At 42.2% G+C, this 23,125-nt stretch overlaps 1 protein-coding gene across 3 annotated transcripts in view; it reads left to right on the forward strand.

Moving 5' to 3' along the window:
* LOC115158574 (volume-regulated anion channel subunit LRRC8C) overlaps positions 1–23,125 on the forward strand; it is a 100,353-nt gene that overhangs the window by 62,996 nt on the left and 14,232 nt on the right. For 2 of the 3 annotated variants that reach the window (XM_029707687.1, XM_029707688.1), the window contains exons 1-2: positions 14,361–14,618; positions 20,053–20,198. The exons of the other annotated variant lie outside the window; for it this stretch is intronic. In XM_029707687.1, the coding sequence (XP_029563547.1) occupies positions 20,061–20,198 (138 nt within the window). In that variant the 5' untranslated portion in view covers positions 14,361–14,618; positions 20,053–20,060. Of the gene's footprint in view, positions 1–14,360; positions 14,619–20,052; positions 20,199–23,125 lie in introns of those variants that run through there. 3 annotated transcript variants of the gene reach the window in all.

A 23,125-nucleotide genomic window follows, 5' to 3' on the forward strand; every position in this document is an offset into this window, starting at 1 on the left:
TGAGAGCTCTGGGTTCTCTGGAAATGTAATGTGAGGCTCTTCTTCAGGTAAGTCAGTGTACACATGTTGTGTTGCTTGGTGTGCTTCTCATGTTGTGTCTGTACTGCTGACCTGATAACGATTCGATGGTGTAAGACCGTGGCTCACTTCTCTGGGCCATGACTACAGCTGGATACCATCCTTGTGGAGACTCCATGTGCACTGTAGCACCTGGTTGCAGCTCTGGGAGTGGTTTTGCACCTTTGTTGTAGTAGTGGTTTAACACGCATACAAAGGACAACATGCAGATGCACACCAACATCCACAACATCACCCCTGCCCAGACCTGCTAACACCCCATCTCCAGCGCCCGCATCACTTTCCGTCACATGGTCTCAAACTGCACCATTTTATTTCTCTATGTCGCCCACACACTTTCAACATTCAGACAATAAAGCATTTGGCCTTTCCATTGTGTTAATGATGGAGGATTGGTTGATTTACAGGTTTTAAGTATAATTTATTTCAAAATGATTAACTAGAAAAGTATCATCCAACCCATCTGTTGTCTCATTGCACCCTCACATGCCATGTGCCAGTATCAGTTATTTTTATGTCTTGGTTCCAATTGTTTTATATTTTTTCTAAGAGATTGTGTTGCTGCTCTTGTACAGTACATGCTGCAGCGTTGTGTGGATACCTTGTGGTGTGGTATTGCATGTTGGTGGACTCTGCTGGAAGGTTGAAGAGTGCTCCTGAGTACTCTGCCCATGAGGATCTGTGCTGGGGAGAGTCAGTCCATTCGATTGTGCTTTGCCAGGGCTTGAATGAGTCAGTTTAATACCCCAGGCTGATGTAAAGCTTCTAAGTTTAGTGCTTGGTATGCCATTAGTGCTTGGTATGCCATTTCTAGCGAGCACTCCATTCATTCTGCTGATTGGCTGTATGTTCATCACTTCAGGATACTTCGTCATGTAATCAACAATCAACAGGTAAGACTAACCCCTGATCTCGAAGATGTCTACAGCCACTTTCAGCCAAGGGAGCTCTGGAATGTCATGTGAGAGTAGGGGCTCTTTCTGATTCTTGGGCTGATACTGTTGGCATGTGTCGCACATTTCAACCATTTGTTCAATGTCTCTTGTCATTCCAGGCCAATACAGGCGTTTCCTGGCATGAGCTTTTGTGCACTGCATTCCTCGATGAGCAAAGTGAAGCTTCTGTAGCATGACTGTTCTCCTTGTTTTGGGAATGATGATTCTGTCTCCTGCAAGCAGAACTCTGTTTTGTCCTGCCGCTGTGTCTCTGATTGACCAGTATTGATACAGTCTTGGGTTGAGCTGATTTCTCTGTTGTGGCCAACCTTTGCTGTGGACCTTGTAGCAGTTGTAATGTGTCATCTTTCTGTATTGCCTCATTGAGCTGTTTCAGCATGTCTTCATTAAGGGCGTCTGTTGCCTCCAGAGTGTAGATGATTTTCTCGTCTGTGACTTCATCAATCTCTGTGTGTTGACTCCCCACGACCGCTCGTGGCAGCGTATCGCGAGCAGCATGTCTTTCCTAGGTGTGTAGGATACGTTCAGGTCCTACCTCTGCAGCTGGAGGAGCTTCCTCTGGAGTCTGGATGGCGCTATACCCAGTGGCTTCTTGAGTATGGACTTTTGCGCCTTGTGGTTGGACTGTACGTTCACTTCCACCCCATACACATACTGGTGGAACCTTTTGGCAGAAAACATAATGGTTAACAGCTCCTTTTCTACTTGGGCATTGACACGTAGGCGATCAGTCGTCCCTCTTGTGGTAGACACGTCCCTACTCAGTCTTTGGATGCATCGGCCTGTATGACGAGTTGTTTCTGTGGATCAAAGAATTTCAGTGTTGGAGCAAGGATCAGAGCTGTTTTGAGCTTCTTCAGCACTTCCTGGAGCTTGTGCTGCCATTGCCAGGACATGTCTTTGCGTAGCAGCTGTCGTAGTGATGCTGTGAGTGATGCTTCACCATGGATGTACTGTCAACTACTTTGTCATGCCCAGCAGTCATTGTAGTGCTGGGCACGACTGCCTATCGAATCTTTTTGCAGCCATGTATGATAGGTGGGACATCTGGGTTCAGATGGATGTGATGTTCTCCAGGATTAGTTCAGTCAGTTGCCTTGATGAGCTCTACCCAGCTAGCTAGTTCATGTGTGTGGCTAGAAACCTCAGTGAGAATTTGAAACTTGTCTGCTGAAGTTGGGACTTATCGGACTACAAAATCAACAGATGTGCTTTAGCTGCCTGTCACCCTGGCCTGATATTAGCTACAGTATCTAGTTACTTCCCTCTTAAGTTACTGCAGGACAGCAGTGCTCCGCAAGTGGGACTCCAGAGCGAAGGACACACTGTGCCCCGTGTTGTGTTGCCAGCTTGCAGGGCAAATTATCCCCTTTGAGCAGCAGTACTGTGACTTCTAGATGGTGAACCAATACTGCAAGTTATTTCTCCCTCGCCCTTCGAAATAAACATCACTTTCTTTTACAAGTTTTAAATCGCACCATGCTGTTGCTGGCTAGCCAGCATAAACTAGCTAGCTAAGAAGGGTTCATCAGGACAATTTACTGAACCAAATCCATTCGACATACGTCATCAATTTGGGCACCAGGCGTGTCCGTATAGCCTCTCCCCTTTAGCTTGGCAGCTGTTTTTATGTTAACTCGGTTGTTTGTGCTCGACAAAATTCTGCAACCAGACCATGTTGTGGATTCTTATGACTGGAGGACTCATTGACTAGGTAGGTATATAGATGACTAGTGAAGCTTGACTTTAAATACAAAATAATAATAATATAACAAGACGCTTTTATCCAAAGTGACTTACAGTCATGCTTGCATACATTTTTACTTATGGTTGGTGCCAGGAATCAAAACTACCCTGGCATTGCAAGGCTCTACCAACAGCTACAGAGGACCAAATTAAGTTACTTAGTTTACCTCAGATTACATGTTCATTCATCGATAGCTTCAAGTCCAGAACCACTTTCAGACTGTATGACAACCCTGTATTACTACGCGCTTGTCACTGATAGTATAAGTGTGCGGTACTATATACTACAACAACTAGCGTCAGCTAAAATATACTGCTCAAAAAAATAAAGGGAACACTTAAACAACACAATGTAACTCCAAGTCAATCACACTTCTGTGAAATCAAACTGTCCACTTAGGAAGCAACACTGATTGTCAATACATTTCACATGCTGTTGTGCAAATGGAATAGACAACAGGTGGAAATTATTGGCAATTAGCAAGACACCCCCAATAAAGGAGTGGTTCTGCAGGTGGTAACCACAGACCACTTCTCAGTTCCTATGCTTCCTGGCTGATGTTTTGGTCACTTTTGAATGCTGGCGGTGCTTTCACTCTAGTGGTAGCATGAGACGGCGTCTACAACCCACACAAGTGGCTCAGGTAGTGCAGCTCATCCAGGATGGCACATCAATGCGAGCTGTGGCAAGAAGGTTTGCTGTGTCTGTCAGCGTAGTGTCCAGAGCATGAAGGCGCTACCAGGAGACAGGCCAGTACGGAGACGTGGAGACGTGAAGGAGGCCGTAGGAGGGCAACAACCCAGCAGCAGGACCGCTACCTCCACCTTTGTACAAGGAGGAGCAGGAGGAGCACTGCCAGAGCCCTGCAAAATGACCTCCAGCAGGCCACAAATGTGCATGTGTCTGCTCAAACGGTCAGAAACAGACTCCATGAGGGTAGTATGAGGGCCCGACGTCCACAGGTGGGGGTTGTGCTTACAGCCCAACACCGTGCCGAACGTTTGGCATTTGCCAGAGAACACCAAGATTGGCAAATTCGCCACTGGCGCCCTGTGCTCTTCACAGATGAAAGCAGGTTCACACTGAGCACATGTGACAGACGTGACAGTCTGGAGATGCCGTGGAGAACTTCTGCTGCCTGCAACATCCTCCAGCATGACCGGTTTGGCGGTGGGTCAGTCATGGTGTGGGGTGGCATTTCTTTGGGGGGCCGCACAGCCCTCCATGTACTCGCCAGAGGTAGCCTGACTGCCATTAGGTACCGAGATGAGATCCTCAGACCCCTTGTGAGACCATATGCTGGTGCGGTTGGCCCTGGGTTCCTCCTAATGCAAGACCTCATGTGGCTGGAGTGTGTCAGCAGTTCCTGCAAGAGGAAGGCATTGATGCTATGGACTGGCCCGCCCGTTCCCCAGACCTGAATCCAATTGAGCACATCTGGGACATCGCTCCATCCACCAACGCCACGTTGCACCACAGACTGTTCAGGAGTTGGCGGATGCTTTAGTCCAGGTCTGGGAGGAGACACTACTAGCCTTCTTTTCCCCAGAAACTGCAACTTCATCATGGCACTAGAATGCACATTTCATGGAATACTATCTGACACAAATTGGATCATGACAATGAACGTGAGCTAACATACTTTGACTAATCATTTAAAATAATTAGCATTCAGAGGTCTGGTTGACATTACGTGAAGACAACACAATCAGCCATGTTATAACTTGGGAATAGCTTAGTTCCACCTATTCAACATAGGCTAGGCTATTTCATGTGGATGTGAAAACAAAACTCTGAATAAAAATAGACTACTAATGACAGTTTTTTTTAAACATTTAATTAAATTACTTCCATTGCAAATGTGAACAGCACACCTTTTAGACACCTACTCATATACAGAAATGCATAAAAGGATGACAGCCAGGTCATCAAACCCTGGGACTTTGGGAAATGTGGAGCTATGTTATTACTTTGACGGCCTTTACAGGAAGATCTTGCATTAAGGTTTTTTGTAAGGCAGACTGACAGTTTTTTATTTTGACATTCCTCTTGTTTCCCACCTAAGCTGGCTACAACAACCTGGAGATGGCAGAGCATCTCCAGAAGCAAAGGGCTGACATCAACGCACAGGACAAAGGAGGCCTCATCCGTTTGCACAATGCTGCCTAATACAGGGTCCGTCACCTCAAAGATTACGCTTTACATGCTGTACGGTTTGTAATATGGTTTTATAACATAGACAATGCATACAGAATTGACACTGATCTGTTTCACCTGTCTTTGATTGTCTCCACCCCCCTCCAGGTGTCACCCATCTTCCCTATTATCCCCTGTGTATTTATACATGTGTTCTCTGTTCATCTGTTGCCAGTTCGTCTTGTTTGTCAAGTCAACCAGCGTTTTTGCCTCAGCTCCTGCTTTTCCCAGTTTCTCTTTTTCTTTGACCCTTGCCTGTCCTGACTCGGAGCCCGCCTGCCTGACCCTGACCTGCACCATTGCCCCACCTCTAGATTATTGACCACTGCCTGCCAGCCGGTACCCCACCTCTGGTTTACTGAGCCCTGCCTGTCTATTGCCTGCCCTTGTTGATTGTTAATTCGACATTGTCTGCATCTGCGTCTTACCGTCATACCTGATACAGAATACCTACACTGTGACCTTGTGGCCTAGGATTTTGAACAGTTTAGGTGTCATCGGGCTTTAGAAGACATTGTGTGACTGTTTTGTTTACAAAACCGTACAGCACATACAATGGAAAAACACCCACAATGTGATGATGGTGACCTTGTGGAAAGCCTAGATATGTAACTGCTTGGATGTCAGTTTTTGGGCAAGTCATTAGGTTAAATCCTTTCCTCTGTCACTTGTGAGGGAAAAATTATGTATTCACCTTATTTGTTGGATATGTAACAATTATTCACTTAACAGTAAGATTTCTGTCCTGCTAATGCTGTGTTTTATGGTCTCCACTCCTCTCTAGCACCCTGCAGCTAGTCTGGGTGTTGAGGACATGGGTTCTACTAGAGATAGCTTGAGGCTGACGATTGATGTTGGTGATAAGCTGGCATTCTATAGACAAGATGTGGTGTGTGACTCGCGATAGAGAGCCTGGAAGAGTTGAACAATGCCTCATTGTCTCATCTTCCTGGCATCTGGGAAACTAAGTAAAAGACCATCCTGTGTAGATAACCAAGGTGGCATATGGGAAGGTTAGAAAGGACTGACTAAGCAATCTTGGTATCAGCTATATAAAAACTGTGCATCGTCTGTAAAGGCTAGACTCTCAGCCTAACAGTCAGTCATGACTGGTGGGCTGACAGTCTCATAATTGCAATCTATATTAAAGATTGTTTGAAGAAATGACCAAGTCTCTCCTGTCCTCTTCTCAACAGCACGTGGACATTGCGGCCCTCCTGATCAAGTTCAACGTGTGTGTGTGTGTGTGTGAACCCCACATACAACTGGGCCTTCACCCCTCTCCACGAGGTGGCTCAGAAGGGCCGTAATCCTGTGTGCTCTACTGCTGGCCCACGGAACTGACCCTATCATGAAGAAGCAGGAGAGAGACCACACTTGACCTGGCCATGAAACCCATCCTTTCTCTGCTAGTGCTAACAGTAGATAACATGAAGATTGTTACATACACCTTCCTAGAGGGAACGCAACACCCTGCTACAACTCAACTCCCCGTGGAGTGAAATATCTATGGGACTGTAGGTGCGAGTAAGGATGAAAGGCAGAGAATGGTACTGTTTACAGGGAATTTATTCCGTCACATGGTAATTTTTGGGGAAAAGGGGCTGGACGGAACCAAAGAAAGTAAATATCAAAGCCCCCTCTCCTACCTTACCTGCCTACCCACTACTTAACACCACCTGGTGTGCTAACCAAAATACAAGGGGTGGTCCGCCCAGGTCTTACCTAGTGTGCATAGACACTAGGTAAGTGCATAGACACTAGTATTTACGGGTTATGTATGTCCGCGGGCCTCTTGCCTAAGCACTCCCTAGGTGCCTTCCCCTCTGGGAACAAATGAAACAGAATATTACAAACTACTTCACAACAAAAACTAACTCAGGACATAAAATAAGCTCTCTCTCTGAGCAACAAACTAACACAGAACATAACAATCAGCTCTCTCAGCAACAACTAACATAGTACATACCAACTCTCTTTCTGAGAAACAACCAACATATGATATAACCCTCAGCTCTCTTCTGAGCAACAGAACACTGGCTTATATAGCTGGAGAAGGAGTCTAATGGGATACAGCTGTATCCTGATGAGGGGGCGGGGTCAGCTCTCCAATCATCAATGGGGCCGACCAATCAGCTGCTTGGGGGAATTTCAGGAAGCCATCCTGCAACACACACATACAAAACCACAACACAGAAACTGGGGAACGTAACAAAGATGTTAAATGAAAAGTGTTACCATCAGTATTATATGTTGATTCTCAACATAAACAAGAGAGCTCTCATTAGTTTTTTGCTCAAAATGGTAGACATAGTGAATGTATGCATGTTATATTTTTCTAGTTGCACAACTGTCTGACAAGGACGTAGTCTGTTCACAATTCCCATCAAATATATTTTGACACACATGGCTAGGGAAACCCCTTATCAACCAGTAACTCTCCCTCTGACCACATCCTCCTCCTTCCTCAGGCTGATGATATCCGTACCCTGTTGATATACACAATGCCCTCAGATGCAGAGAAGAGGGATCACCAGCTCATCAAACTGTCCATTCTCGGGACAACATACATTGCTCGATCGGTACATACATTGCTCGATCGGTACTTGATTGGCCCATTTGCCACCTAGCCAAACAGACTGATATTTTAATGCAGAAATCCATGACCTACTGTATTTTAACATTTTGTGTGTATTTCATAGAAGCTGGCAAGCTAGTGGCGGGCTGTTCTGAGGTTCAAACAGTTTAATTGTGTTTAACATCTGCTTATAATCAGTTATCAGTTATTACACATGAAAAGATTAGCTGTGGAATTGTCCACTCTATTAGGATATTATTGCTTTGTAACTCATGTAAAGTGGAGCGACTCCTCCACCAGTCCTTTAGGGTTGCAATGTTAAATGTAAAACTCTATTCTCTTATAAGCTGAGGTAAACCAATGGACAGTAGACCAGCAGCAGTTGGTATGTAACCTGACACCACTGGAGGTGATGATGGTATTTGTTTAGAACAAGAAAGAAAACAAGTAGTTGGCCACTACGATGCAGAAAACTATTTATTTACAGTGGCTACAGTTCCAAACACAGTAGTTAAGTGCCACTGGAGGTCTTTATGGTGTTGAAGAACTCTTGGAAGTGATCCAGGCTGAGCATGTGGGTGAGCTTGTTGTTCAGTAGGTGGGGGAGCTGGGCTGTACCAGGCTGTGGTTTGAGCTTGACGACGCCCTCCCAGCGAGGACACGTAGTCTTATGCCTCAAACAGGAAGGAGTAGAGTATACAGTAGTCATCATGGAAATTACTTTGGTGCCATATATACAGAACTGGGTGGAGTCTTATGCAACTGTATTGACTCCACAGAGCTAATGTTTCAATACAGAAGAAAACAAGGGAGGAGAACTATTAATTGCCTTATCGCTTTGCAACTTAGGCCCATAACCTATGGTTAATTATAATGGTTTTGAGTACCACCTCGGCTCATATATCCAGCAGGGCCCTTTCTGAAATGAGATGGGATAAAACTATTAGTTGTTTTAGCGGTGTAATGGCTCAAACTGTATTGTCCGCAGATGTTCATTTTGTTACATGTATGGCTAACATAATACAGAATAATTGAGTTCTTTATTGCACCGTTCTCTGCTTGACACACTGCAAAGTGGGTCAACTATCGTATTCATCTCCTTTGATTTGATATATAAAAATGTCTCCATGTTTTTATTTGTTTAGTTTTGTCAGATGTACCTCAGTTGGTTGAACATGTTGCTAGCAATGCCAGAGTTGTGGGTTTGAGTCCGGCCGGGACCACGTATACCAGATTTAGCTGGTCTTCTCCTCAATTACTCTGCAGCGCTGGTCGAGGGCTTCCAGGGGGAGCAAGATTAACAAAACACGGCTATTGTGAACAATGTGCTGGCCATATTTGTTCGAGCTTTGGGTGGGCACTGGGCTAGGCATCCTCACATAAAACAAAACATGATAGCCCTGGCCTATTTCTGCGTGACAGAGTTCATTACACCCCTTTGGGAAAGTGTTTTTTAGATGCCATACTCCATAGTCTTTAACAGTTGTTATAGAGGCAGCACATAATAGGCCAGGGCTTTATGTAAGGAATGAATATGATTGAACCCATTCTTACTCTGATGCAGCACTTATTGAATGTTTTGAATAGCAGGACAGAAATCAAGTACCTCATGCTGTACTCATGTTGAAAAGACAGGTCTAAGAGATCTCCTGGCTGGGGTTAGAAAGGATGGTCTCCCTACAGGTACAGCAAACGCTATGTTGGTTTGACATCACTGCAGTGAACAATGCTCCTTCTTTTATTGCGCCTACAATAAAATATCTTGCATAGTTAGTTTTACATACTAAGTATTGCATAGTTCATTTTGTTTCAGTATGTTGCATTGAAAATTGCTAATATTGCGTTGATTCGATCACACAGTAAAGGGAAACGTTGATAGTGTTAACGGGGGAAACTAGAAAGTTGAGTGAAGTTCAATCTCGTGCTTCTCTTCGCTGGCTGATATTTGTTCTGCATTGCAGTCTCGGGGAGCTGCACACAGTTTAGAGGAAACATTGCCTATGACCATATATATATAGTTCAGTAAATAAGCTCCCCAAAAATGCCATATTGTTCGATTTGGTATTGAAGCGTGAAAATTGGCATACTTGTATATTTTTTTTTTTACGTTGAACAAAACCTGATAGTGCCATTTCAACAAGCCTCAGGTTGGCCTGTAGCTCTCCCTATAGGTCAATGGTGAAAATGCATTTGCCTGCTCTTACAGATCTACATGGTCCCAAATGTATGTGGACCCATGCTCGTCGAATATCTCACTCCAAATCATGGGCATTAATATGGAGCTGGTCTCCCCTTTGCTGCTAAAACAGCCTCCACTCTTCTGGGAAGACTTTCCACTAGATGTTGGAACATTGCTGCAGGGACTTCGTTCCATTCAGCCACGAGAATTAGTGAGGTCGGGCACTGATGTTGAGCGATTAGGCCTGGCTCACAGTTGGTGTTCCAATTCATCCAAAAGGTGTTCGATGTGGATGAGGTCAGGGCTCTGTACAGGCCAGTCAAGTTCTTCCACACCGATCTTGACAAACCATTTCTAATGGACCACGCTTTGTGCACGAGGGCATTGTCATGCTGAAACAGGAAAGGGCCTTCACCAAATTGTTGCTACAAAGTTGGAAGCACAGAATCATCTAGAATGTCATTGTATGCTGTAGTGTTACGATTTCCCTTTACTGGAACTAAAGAGCCTAGTCCGAACCATGAAAAACAGCCCCAGACCATTATTCTTCCTCCACCAAACTGTACAGTTGGCACTATGCATTCAGGCAAGTAGCATTCTCCTGGTATCTACCAAATCCAGATTCATCTGTCGGACTGCCAGATGGTGAAACGTGATTCATCATTCCAGTGAACGCGTTTCCACTGCTCCAGAGTCCAATTGTAGCGAGCTTTACACCACTTCAACCGATACTTGGCATTGCACATAGTGATCTTAGGCTTGTGTGCGGCTGCTCGCCCATGGAAACCAATTTCATGAACGTCCCAACGAACAGTTATTGTGCTGTCATTACTTATAGAAGCTGTTTGGAACTCGGTAGTGAGTGTTGCAACCGAGGACAGCCGATTTTTATGAGCTTTGCACTTCAGCACTCGGTGGTCCTGTTCTGTGAGCTTCTGTGGCCTATTACTTCACGGCTGAGCTGTTGTAGCTCTTAGACGTTTCCACTTCACAATAACAGCACTTACAGTTGACCGGGGCAGTTCTAGCAGGGCAGAAATTTGACAAACTAACTTGTTGGAAAGGTAGCATCCTATGATGGTGCCATGCTGAAAGTCACTTAGGTCTTCGGTATGGGCCATTCTAATGCCAATGTTTGTCTATAGAGATTGCATGCATGTGTGATCGATTGTATACACCTGTCAGCAACAGGTGTGTCTGAACCCTTTGCCTTGATGACAGCTTTGCACACTCTTGGCATTCTCTAAACCTGCTTCATGACGAATGCTTTTCCAACAGTCTTAAAGGAGTTCCCACATATGCTGAGCACTTGTTGGCTGCTTTTTCTTCACTCTACGCTCCAACTCATCCCAAACCATCTCAAATGGGTTGAGGTTGGGTGATTGTGGAGGCCAGGTCATCTGATGCAGCACTCCATCACTCTCCTTGGTCAAATAGACCTTATCCAGCTTGTAGGTGTGTTTTGGGTCATTGTCCTGTTGAAAAATAAATGATAGTCACACTAAGCACAAACCTGATGGGATGGCGTATCGCTGCAGAATGCTGTGGTAGCCATGCTGCTTAAGTATGCCTTGATTTCTAAATAAATCACAGACAGTTTCACCAGCAAAGCACCTCCACACCATCACACCTCCTCCTCCATGCTTCACGGTGGGAGCCACACACCCATTCACCTACTCTGCGTTTCACAAAGACATGTTAGAACCAAAAAATCTCAAATTTGGCCTAATCAGACCAAAGGACAGATTTCCACCGGTCTAATGTCCCTTGCTCGTGTTTCTTGGCCCAAGCAAGTCTCTTCTTATTATTCCTGTCCTTTAGTAGTGATTTCTTTGCAGCAATTCAACCACAAAGGCCTGATTCACACAGTCTCCTCTGAACAGTTGATGTTGAGATATTTCTGACCTCTGTGAAGTATTTATTTGGGCTGCAATCTCAGCAGAGGTAACGCTGGGTCTTCTTTTCCTCTGGCAGTCCTCATGAGAGCCAGTTTCATCATAGAGCTTGATACTTTTTGAGACTGCACTTGAAGAAACATTCAAAGTTCTTGAAATGTTCCGCATAGACTGACATTCATGTCTTAAAGTAATGATGGACTGTTGTTTCTCCTTGCTTATTTCAGCTGTTCTTGCCGTAATATGGAATTTGTCTTTTACCAAATAGGGCTATCTTCTGTATACCACCCCTACCTTGTCACAACACAACTGATTGGCTAAAGCGCATTAAGAAGGAAAGAAATTTCACAAATTAACTTTTAACAAGGCACACCTGTTAATTGAAATGTATTCCAGCTGACTACCTCATGAAGCTGGTTGAGAGAATGTCAAGTGTGTGCAAAGCTGTCATTAAGGCAAAGGGTGGCTACTTTGATTTGTTTAACACTTTTTTGTTACTACATGATTCCATTTGTGTTATTTCATAGTTTTGATGTCTTCACTATTAGTCTACAATGTATAAAATAGTAAAAATAAAGAAAAACCCTTGAATGAGTAGATGTGTCCAAACTTTTGACTGGTACTGTAAGTAACCCATTTGAACAAAATTCCTTTATGATGACACAACATGTCTAAGTATAGTAACAATGCAGATTTAATCTATTACACTGTAGGGCGGCTGTTTTCCAATATGGCCAGCAACCAGTTCCATGACATCAATTAGGACAGGATTCACATGGCTGTATTTCCATAAATAATTGCTATATAATGCCCAATGACTGCTTAAAATGTTTGAGGTGGTATGGAGAGGTATGGCATATATAATTTATGTGTCCTTAAAAAAAACTCGAAAGTGGTGAGAAAGTGCTCCAAAATCTAACCGGGTTATGTTTTTTTGTCAATCATTTCACTCTCGTTTAAGTTTTGTTTTACATTCAAAACATTTTCTTTAGTGTTATCTAAAGTCTACTGGTTACAATGATAGATAATATTATATACTCTAACTTTTAAGGAATGGGACAGCAAACCTGCCCAGTATACGTCACTCTAGGTAAAATTCCATAGGAATACATTATAATCCAGCAGGGAGATAAGTAAACCAGGGCTACAAACCAAGCCCCAGCAGCAGCCTCTCAGCAGATAAAACTCACCTCTCACTAAATCCAATAGCTAACTATCACCATCTACCGGCCGTAGTTAATCTCTACCACATGCATGTGAACTCCTTTTCTTTCTAAGGTCAACTTATATTTTTTCCTAGCTCCTTTCCTCGCTTCTTTTCCTATCTTTATTCCTCATTTCCTTTCTTCCTATACGTTCTAAGCTTCCCTTCCTTGATCCCTTTCCTTCCCTAGCTTCCTTTCCTCCTTTCCTAGCTCCCTTTAATTTCCGCCTTGCCATTCCTCCTATCCTTTCTGGGATTTGTTTTCTTTCCTCCTTTTCTTTCCTAGTTCCCTTTTCTTCCCTCCTTTTCTAGATCTCTTTCCTCTCTAGCTCCATTTTCACCTTTCCTTTCCTAATTTATTTTCCTTCCAAATGTTAACTGTCAAGGCTAAGGAGAAGAACCAGATGCAGACAGTTTCGAAGTAACAAAAGTTTATTACAAAAACAGGGGGGCAGGCCAACAACAGGTCAAGGGCAGGCAGAGGTCAGTAGTTCAGAGCAGAGTCCGAAAGGTACAGAACGGCAGGCAGGCTCAGGGCAGGCAGCTGTCAGTAATCCAGGGTGGTGTGACAAGGTATAGAATGGCAGGCAGGCTCAGGGAAGGCAGAATGGTCAAAACCCAGGAAAGCTAGAAACCAGGAACTAGCGACAGACAGGAGCACAGGAAAAGCCACTGGTAGGGTTGAAGAAACAAAACGAACTTGCAACAAACAAACAGAGAACACAGGTATAAATACACTGGGGATAATGAGGAAGATGGGCGACACCTGGAGGGGGGTGGAGACAAGCACAAAGACAGGTGAAACAGATCAGGTTGTGACGTTAACACCATTTTTGGCAAATCCTTAGTTTTTCTACATACAGATTTATGCTAGGAAAGGAAGCTAGGGAAGGAAATGGATCAAGGAAGGGAAGCTACTTTTTACTTTTACTTGTAGTTTGTTTTAATCCAGTAATAGTACTGCTACTTGAGTAAAATGTCATTAAAGTAACAGTACTTCTTCTTGAGTAGTATATTTCAGTACTCATTCCATCTTTGATGAAGATGAGCAAAAAAACTGCATGAAATAAATAATATATATACTGAGCTATATTGTATGCTAAAAAAAATGGGGAAATTATATTATTTTGTGCTAATACAATTGCTCAGAGAAATAGATTTTGTTTACCAAGTGATATTTATTTCTCAAAAAGATAGGGGTCAAAATGATTGGCACCGTTGTTCTCAATACCTTTCAACGCCTCACCTTGCGAAGATAATGGCACTGAGCCAAATGCTTTATGAGATTGGAGAACATATTGGGAGGGATCTTGACCGTTCAATACAGAGTGTTTCCTTGATATCCTTCGTCTGTATTTATGGACTACCCGCTTCAATTCAAACTACAGTTTGTCCGAAGACTGAGATGGCCAAGTATTTTGACCCCAAGACATATTTTTGTTCAGAAGTTTGTTATCCTGATCAGAACACGAGAACAGAACGGAAACAGTGGTTATGTTCGGAACGAAATGACTGAAAAATTATTTTGGTTCCAGCCATTCGTTTCAATATTCTCACGAGCCCAAAACGTAAATCGGCTAGTCCCCGCCCTGACCGCGTCAGTCAGTCAGTAGGCTACAGTCTTTGTGCATCACAAACAGGAACATTGAACTAGCTTGCAGTCAGAAATAACGGAAAGCTGAGGACCACACCAGATCCACAAGGACATGATTGCCGCTGCTGCCCTAAAAAACACCCATTGACAAACCGCTATTGAATCTAGGCTGTCAGACGGATATCACTAGGGTAAGGCACATTTTGTTATTGTATTCTTACATGATTGATGATGAACGTACATGTTGTTTTGATAGCGCATATTTCGTTACATTGTATTTGGGTTTTACTGTAAATTAGCCTACACATTGTTGCCATGTTTGCATAGCAATATAAATATACATTTTAACTTTGGCCTGTCTATAGCCCATGTAACCCGAGCCTCCTGCACTAGCTGACACTGCCTCTGAATACTGCTAATATTGAGTTAGGCATATGCCATGTACTGTATCTCAATTAGATTTAAACCCACACATAGGCTTTATTATTTTGTTTAAAGGCTAGAAATATGAAACGTGGTGGGAATTTATCATGTTTGGATAATGATATCACATATTCCCCCATCCCCTCCCCCCTCTTCCCAAAAAGGAAAGATGAAAAAGAGTTCTTAAATATTATTCTCCATATGAATAACTGGTTAGCAGTATGTGTGCCTATTTATGCAAGGCAGAGAATTCACACCATAGATTAGCCATATACTGTATACCCTAATACTAATACTAAACCCTCGAGTTTGTCAGTACCCTGTGGAGAGGGAATGTTTTGTTTTTTTTGTTTTTTTGGGGGGGGGGTCATACTTATCTTAATCTTATCTAGAGATGCAATGTTGTTACCTTCTATTATGTGGTTTGAAGGTGAACTAAGTGAAGTCGGCTCTAAGGTTAGCCGATAGGCTCCGCAGTTTGCAGTATGTAGTTGAATAATACTGGTAGTATAAGATATTTGGGATTTTCATTGTACAAGTTATTAAAAGATGTCCCAAGTCACTTACATATGTCTGACGTTATTGTTATCATTTAAGACCTATTGTTACAATCCCCCCCTATTCTCTCAAAGTGACCCTGGAGTCTAATATTTTCTACATAGTTTTTCCATGGTCCTCCTAAGTAATAAACCCATCTTGGACAGGATGTGTTATCCTTGGGACTGGGTGTGATCTATCCAGACATTCATGTCTGTCCCAAATGGAACCCTATTCCCTATATATTGTAGCCCGAGAGCACTCTGGTCAAAAGTAGTGCACTATATAGGGTATAGGGTGCCATTTGGGACACAGACATAGTCTGTTTTGGGCAGGCCCAATAACTCAGTGTTGGAGATTTGCAGAGTTTCCGGTCAGGAAGAGCCAGGCAAAGAATAAAACCCAGGCGGCCCAGACATCCAGGCCAGCTCACTGAGTTGACAAAGCAAACAACTTATCTAGGCTAGGGAGGAATCATTTTCAAAAAATGATATAAGGCTATGTACAGTTTTTCCCACTATAGTTGATTGGAGTTAAACTGATACAGAGTGTTTACTAATGCCTTATACCCATTGGAACTTCATATACATTTGTATTATACAATATACACTGATGATACAAAACATTAAGAACACTTGTCCTTTCCATGACATTGACTGACCAGGTGAAAGCTATGAGCCCTTATTGATGTCAATTGTTAAATCCACTTCAATCAGTGTAGACCAGGTATTCCCAAACTGTGGTACAATGCCGTCGGAGGAACGGCAAATAAAAATGTGATTCACATTTTAAAAAAAAACATTTTCAAACAGTACATTTATATTTTCCACCGGAGATATACATTTGGGTGAGTGTTCAGCTAAATAACAACACAATGACAAATTGTAATGAATACTCAGGGAGAAAAAGGTGTAGATTCACACACAGAGCGCGGCAGATATTAATTTCACCTTCACAGAAGGCAGGAATCGTGATCACAGGCAGGCAATAGTCATACACAGGTAGGCAAACAGGCAGGTGAATCAAAACTAGGACTGAAGGCTACAACTGGTTCTCACAAACGACCTAGGAAAAGGCTTAGTAGAGTCAAAACGAACAATACCTCACAAAGGCACAAACAGAATGAACTGAACTAAATAAGGAGCTGATGAGACCAGGTGAGTAACTAACACAGGTGTAATCAATGAACAAAAATGAAAGACAGGGCTACGTTCAAGAACAAAACAAAACAGAACACAAGGTTGAATAAGAAAATAAATACTAAACCTTACACAAATACAGATAGCCTAGTCAAATAATTAACATCCAATCACATTAACCGTTACTCTGTCACAGGAAATGTTCACTCTTGCGCAGACATTTAGAAACGAAACATGACAATTTGTAAAACAAGCCACAGGAGTTTTTTGAGCAAGAATAAAGATGACTTTTGAGTAGTAAGACAGCAACCGATACCATCAATAAGAAGGGGCTAGAAGCGTCTTATATGGTGAGCTACCGAGTGGCTAGGACAGGCAAGCCCCATACTATTGTGGAGCATTTACACTACCATTCAAAAGTTTGGGGTCACTTAGAAATTGATCAGAAATACAGTGTAGACATTGTTAATGTTGTAAATGACTATTGTAGCTGGAAATGTCAGATTGTTTTATGGAATATCTACATAGGTGTGCAGAGGCCCATTATTAGCAACCATCACTCCTGTGTTCCAATGGCACTTTGTGTTAGCTAATCCAAGTTTACCATTTTAAAAGGCTAATTGATCATTAGAAAACCCTTTTGCAATTATGTTACCACAGCTGAAAACAGTTGTTCTGATTTAAGAAGCAATAAAACTGTCCTTCTTTAGACTAGTTGAGTATCAGCATCAGCATTTGTGGGTTCGAATACATGCTCAAAATGGCCAGAAACAAAGATCTTTCTTCTGAAACTCGTCAGTCTATTCTTGTTCTGAGAAATGATGGCTATTCCATATGAGAAATTGCCAAGAAACTGAAGATCTCGTACAACGCTGTGCACTACTCCCTTCACAGAACAGCGCAAACTGTCTCTAACCAGAATAGAAAGAGGAGTGGGAGGCCCCGGTGCACAACTGAGCAAGAGGACAAGTACATTAGCGTGTCTAGTTTGAGAAACAGACGCCTCACAAGTCCTCAACTGGTAGCTTCATTAAATAGTACCCACAAAACACCAGTCTCAACATCAACAGTGAAGAGGCGACTCCGGTATGATGGCCTTCTAGGCAGAGTTGCAAAGAAAAAGACACATCTCAGACTGGCCAATAAAAATAAAAGATTAAGATGGGCAAAAGAACGCACCCTTCAAGCACACCTTTCTCATTAACCTGTGGTGAGTTATTCACAATTTTTGATGAACAAAAAAGGTTTTATATGTAAGATGGCTAAATAAAGAGCAAAATTATTGATTATTATATTATTATTTGTGCTCTGGTCCTATAAGAGCTCTTTGTCACTTCCCACGAGCCGGGTTGTGAGAAAAACTCACACTGATTCTTATGTTTAGTAGATGTAGCGTAGGGTGTGTGTATGGCAGGCTTACAATGATGACAAAAAACAACATTTGAGAGTGCGCTGACCCTGGTGCTAGAGGGGGTACGCAGCTGGAGGTTGAATGTTTGAAGGGGTATAGGACTATAAAAAGTTTGGGAACCACTGGTGTAGATGAAGGGGAGGAGACAGGTTAAACAAGGAGTTTTAAGCTTTGAGACAACTGAGTCATGGATTGTGTTTCTGTGGCATTCAGAGGACATCCATTCATCTTGATACAACTGTGGGAAGCATTGGTGACAACATGGGACAGCATCCCTGTGGGATGCTTTCGACACCTTGTAGAGTTTTGATTGCAAAAGGGGGGGTGCATCTCAATATTAGGAAAGTGTTCCTAATGTTTGGTATACTCAGTATACATTTGCATTATTACAAGTTAAGTGTCATGTTAAAAATAATTGTATTGAACCTGAACTGGCTTCCATCCTTCATGTCGAGTTACATACATGCATTATTTCCATATCTCAGGAACTCCTCAAGGAAACAGTGTGTTCAATTGTATGAAGGACAATAGAGATGAAACTATAGGTCTAGTTTCCACAGTAAAATCAGTATATCTGTGACTTTGAGACAAAGTTTTAGGCTTTCCGACTCTGGTTAAAGATGGTTGTTTGTTTCTAGCACGGTGGTCTATCTAAACAGTGCAGATGTGTTATTAAAAGTCTCACATATTTAGCTGTAGCTCTCTTGAGATATGTTTTGATAGACTATACACTTGTGTGGTTGTTTAGTGCTGAAGACTGTATATACATTCATTTAGAACAAAATGAAAACCATCGACAAAAAAACAGTCACGTATATCTAACTTCTAGAATATGATACATCTATTAATTATTTAGTTATGTCCTTATACATACTTATACACATACATATATTTATACATAAGTAGCCTATATACATACTTATATCATGTAAATGTGACATTTTACAGAGTAAACTATATAGTCCAACTAATGTAAATGCTTCCCACTGGGCACAGACGTCAGTTCAACGTCTAGTTTTGTTTTACATTTGATTCAGTTGTCAACTAACGTGAAGTCAAAAATGAAATCAACAAAAATGTTAACCATCTTATTGGATTTAGGGTCAAAGTTGGGTGAAAAAAAGACAAGAATTCCTGATAATCCATTACCTTCATGATTTTTTGTAAATGTAATCAGTTTTGATTGAACCAGTTTGTGCCCAGTGGGTTATTATTCTGGTTGTATTGTTTTACATTTTCATTAATGTGCAAACAGAGTAGAATCATACTCATGCTTTGAGAAATAACTTTCCAAAATAAGAGATTATCATAGGAAAAACATTTGACATCCTTTTTGTCTTAATGTTGAAGAATGTTCCTCTGACTCAGATGTTGTTGATGAGAGAGAGAGGCACTTATAAGGCCTTGATGATGCTACTAGCATGGCTCTATATATTATGTTATGATTCAGTTATCCATCCTAACAGGCAGATTGTTTAGTGTATGTCAGCCATGAAATTTTGATCTAGACCAACTGCCAAAATCATGCCTCGGTTTATTGTTGTACAGTCAAATCATTAACAGTATCACCAGTACGAATTGACACACATGTTCATGTATGCAGTTATAGGTGCAACATGGTTTATTTTCATGTTTAACAGCATGACAGGAATGGCCATATTGGGGCCTGCTGTATTTTGGTAGAGTTATTTTGTTTGACAAACAATAGACAGACTGGTTATACGGAAGGTGATGCTTACCATTATTGATATGTTTCTGGAGTGTGATTGGGTTGTCAGTGTGAGTGTAGCCCTAATTAGTTCCAAGTATCGTCTTGTGAAGGCTAGCTACATTTGCCCCTACAATTCCCCCTGTGTGTTCAACTAGTCTGGAAGCTGGCCATGTTGAACATATACAGTTGGTCAGCATCCTTCAGGAAAGTGACAAGGCAATTTAAATGGAGCTTCCAGACTTTTTTTTTTCAACCAAAAGGCAGCCCTGCCACTTGCCACTTTTAAATTCATAAATGGAGCTTTGATTGTAAAGATTGGCACATATAAGGACTACATATATTTTGAAGCTATACATTGTTTGTAAACAATATATTTATAAACAATCCCTAAATCTCTGTCTCAGCTGGAGCCATGATTCCTGTGACGGAGTTCCGGCAGTTCTCAGAGCAGGAGCCAGCATTCCGGGTTCTGAAGCCCTGGTGGGATGTGTTCACAGACTACCTCTCTGTGGTCATGCTAATGATCGGAGTGTTCGGATGCACCCTACAGGTTAGTGCACAGACTACCTCTCTGTCATCATGTTCATGATCTGAGTGTTCGGATGCACAGTACAAGGTCAGTATCTTCAAACCGCACAGTCTCTGCTTTCCCTGCCTCAGAGTGTCCAAAAGGCCTGACTATCTAATGAACAAGGTGCATACACATTATAACATTATCTTGTAGCATAGTCCTATACCTAGTGGGGCAAAAGTGGTTGAATTGATGTAATGAGAAATATGTTGTAGTTCACGCAGTATGCCTTGTGTGCTGTGTAGTTAGGATGTTATAGCAGATATTAGCCTTTAACTTGCTGATTCACTGCTCTGTAGATCTACTGTGTCCTGTTCTGTAGTCACAAACAGCCCAGTGTTGGGTTCATGTAAGCTGCACAGTATAGCGGGAGTTTACCAACGGAAAGGGGAAGACATTCCTGCACTCCACACATACACACACTCACACAGACACTGCGCACCAAAAATGTCTCCCCTGCCTGCCCCACCACGTCTTCATAAACACATGGGCTTCATCCGAAATGGTACCCTATTCCCTATATACGTAGTGCACTTCTTTTGTCCAGAGCCATCTGGAACACAGCCATGATTCCAGCGACCAGCGGCCCGTCACTTCCCTTTCCCTCACCACTCTGACCAGCTGCAGAGAGAGAGGTTGGAGCCCTCCCTTACGAAAAAAAACATGATTTTCACATGATCACATGTGAAGTGTTCCACAATCACATTTTGATCTGGTCACAAGTGATTTTATGTGAAGTTAATGTTATAACATGTGAAGCAACATGTGATAACATGAAACTACACATGTGAAATCATGTTTTTCCACGTGAAATTGTAAGGATTAATCCGAGCCGCTGCCTTCTCTATAAACCCCTGTAGATTATAAGTAATTATTTTTATAGAAAAGCCCAAAACACCATTGACAGGAACTTGTTTATTGGGGTGAGAATATCCCGTGTTGTCCCATGAACCAAGGGAAGGATCACTACAAAAATAATGACTATTTTGAAAAACTGCTTCCACAGTTTGTAAATAGTGGGTGATTTCCAAACACGACCCATCCGATGACCCTCATTAGTTTACATTGGTAGTTTACACGGTGAACTGAACCGCAGCCTAGTCAAAGCAGACAGCACTGTCCCTAATTAATACATTTCCTGACATTATGGGACTGTTTGTCTCAGTTTACAGTAGTGGAGGTAAACACTGGCTCTGCCAAAGGGAAATTTTTAGCTTTACACACACAAGTGTAGCTACCGCATGTAGATGGACGGTAAGGGGGAGGGAGAGAGAGTGAGCGAGAGAGAGAGAGAGAGAGAAAGAAAGACAGAGAGAGAAAGAGAGCAGGACAGAGAGAGAGACAGAGAGAAAGTAAAAGAAGAGAAAGTTCAAAAGTGAGATCAGGAGAGTGAGAAAGAGAAGAGTGTGTGCGTGTGTGAGAGAGAGAGATGACCAGGGTGTGTAGAATTCTGCTGATCTCTTGTGTCATGATGTGGCCCTTTGTGGGTATAGATCGTGGCTTCCCCCTCTCACTCTCTCCTACACCCAGGTTCTGTTATCTCAGGTTGTAAATTCCTGGCGGAGACTCTCTCCCCCTGGCCATGCTGAAAGAGAGACCACAGAGTGATCAAAGGATTTCACGTGGCCGAACTCCTAAATCCCCAAAATGTGAAAATGAAACTGTATGTCCACTTGTGAGAATCTGGGAAGGGTCCCATGGACACTTAAGAGACAGTTATGTTGAGTGTTTCATTTGGTGACCTCACTAAGGACAGGAAACACGCATAACTATATCTCTGAATGTGTGCATTTCTCAATTATGGTGTTTGCATCTAATTATTGTATAAAATTAATGAGTAAAGATAAAATTATTTGTGAAATGATGTAATGTGATGTTAAACCTTTAATGTGAGAGAATTGTATTCCCTTTAAAGTTTAACTAAGTCATTGGCCCGCTCCTGTGAGCACAGACATGATCTGGCGTCATGGAATAGCTCTTTCCTATTGTTATGAACAAAATCCCCTCCTGAGGAAATCCTCTTCAGACCACGCATACCTCGGTGTAAGCTGAGGTGGCACAGGTTTGAGTACCAAGACTAAGCAAATCCACAGCGTGAGCTGTGATTGCGAATAGTTATTAAATTCCTTACCATACCACGTGGAGCATTGGCTACATGGCTAGAAATGGTTAAACCCTGAGACTATCGATCCCTAAAGAATAAGAGCAAATCTTAGATACTAATTACTAGTCTGCAGCTAGAAATTATGTAAACCTGGGACGAGAATACAGACAACCACCAAAACATCTATCTATGAGAACATTTCTGAATGGTACTCTGTATCCATTCTAACCATGAAAGACTTTGATCTTCAGGGAAACAGAAAGAGAGAGAGAGACTTGGATGAACTCTCCAGCAGATGGACTGGATTCGAACAGAGAAGATCACAACGACACATGGGCGTAAATATATATTGATTGCAATTATTCCCGAATGATTTAGCGTTCATGTGCAAAGGATTAGCATTTCAATTAATATAATTATCAACTGTGTGTAGTGATCCCTTTTGTCTTTCCCGCTTCTTTCTCAGTCTACACCCACTTCCCTTTGTCCACCAAGCCGTCATATCGGCTTAGCCCACTAGGGAATCTTCCCTATTCTTGTTAGTAAGCAATATCTACTGTTTGTTTGTTTATGCATTTCTGTGATTATTTAGTTAGTTAGTAAATAAATTATTAAGCCAATTGGTGTATGGATGATTCATAGTTTAGGCTGGGTTAGTGCAGATAACCAACAATTTACAACGTTTGGAATGAGACTGACGTGAGGTAAATAATAATTTATTAATAGAAGACTAATTGATCAGATATTAAAATATCTGAAGAGTTATATTCGGAAAATTATAACTTTGTAATCTGAAGATTTT

Source organism: Salmo trutta, chromosome 22 (assembly GCF_901001165.1).
Source record: "Salmo trutta chromosome 22, fSalTru1.1, whole genome shotgun sequence".
In the NCBI taxonomy this organism is placed as follows: Eukaryota; Metazoa; Chordata; class Actinopteri; order Salmoniformes; family Salmonidae; genus Salmo; species Salmo trutta.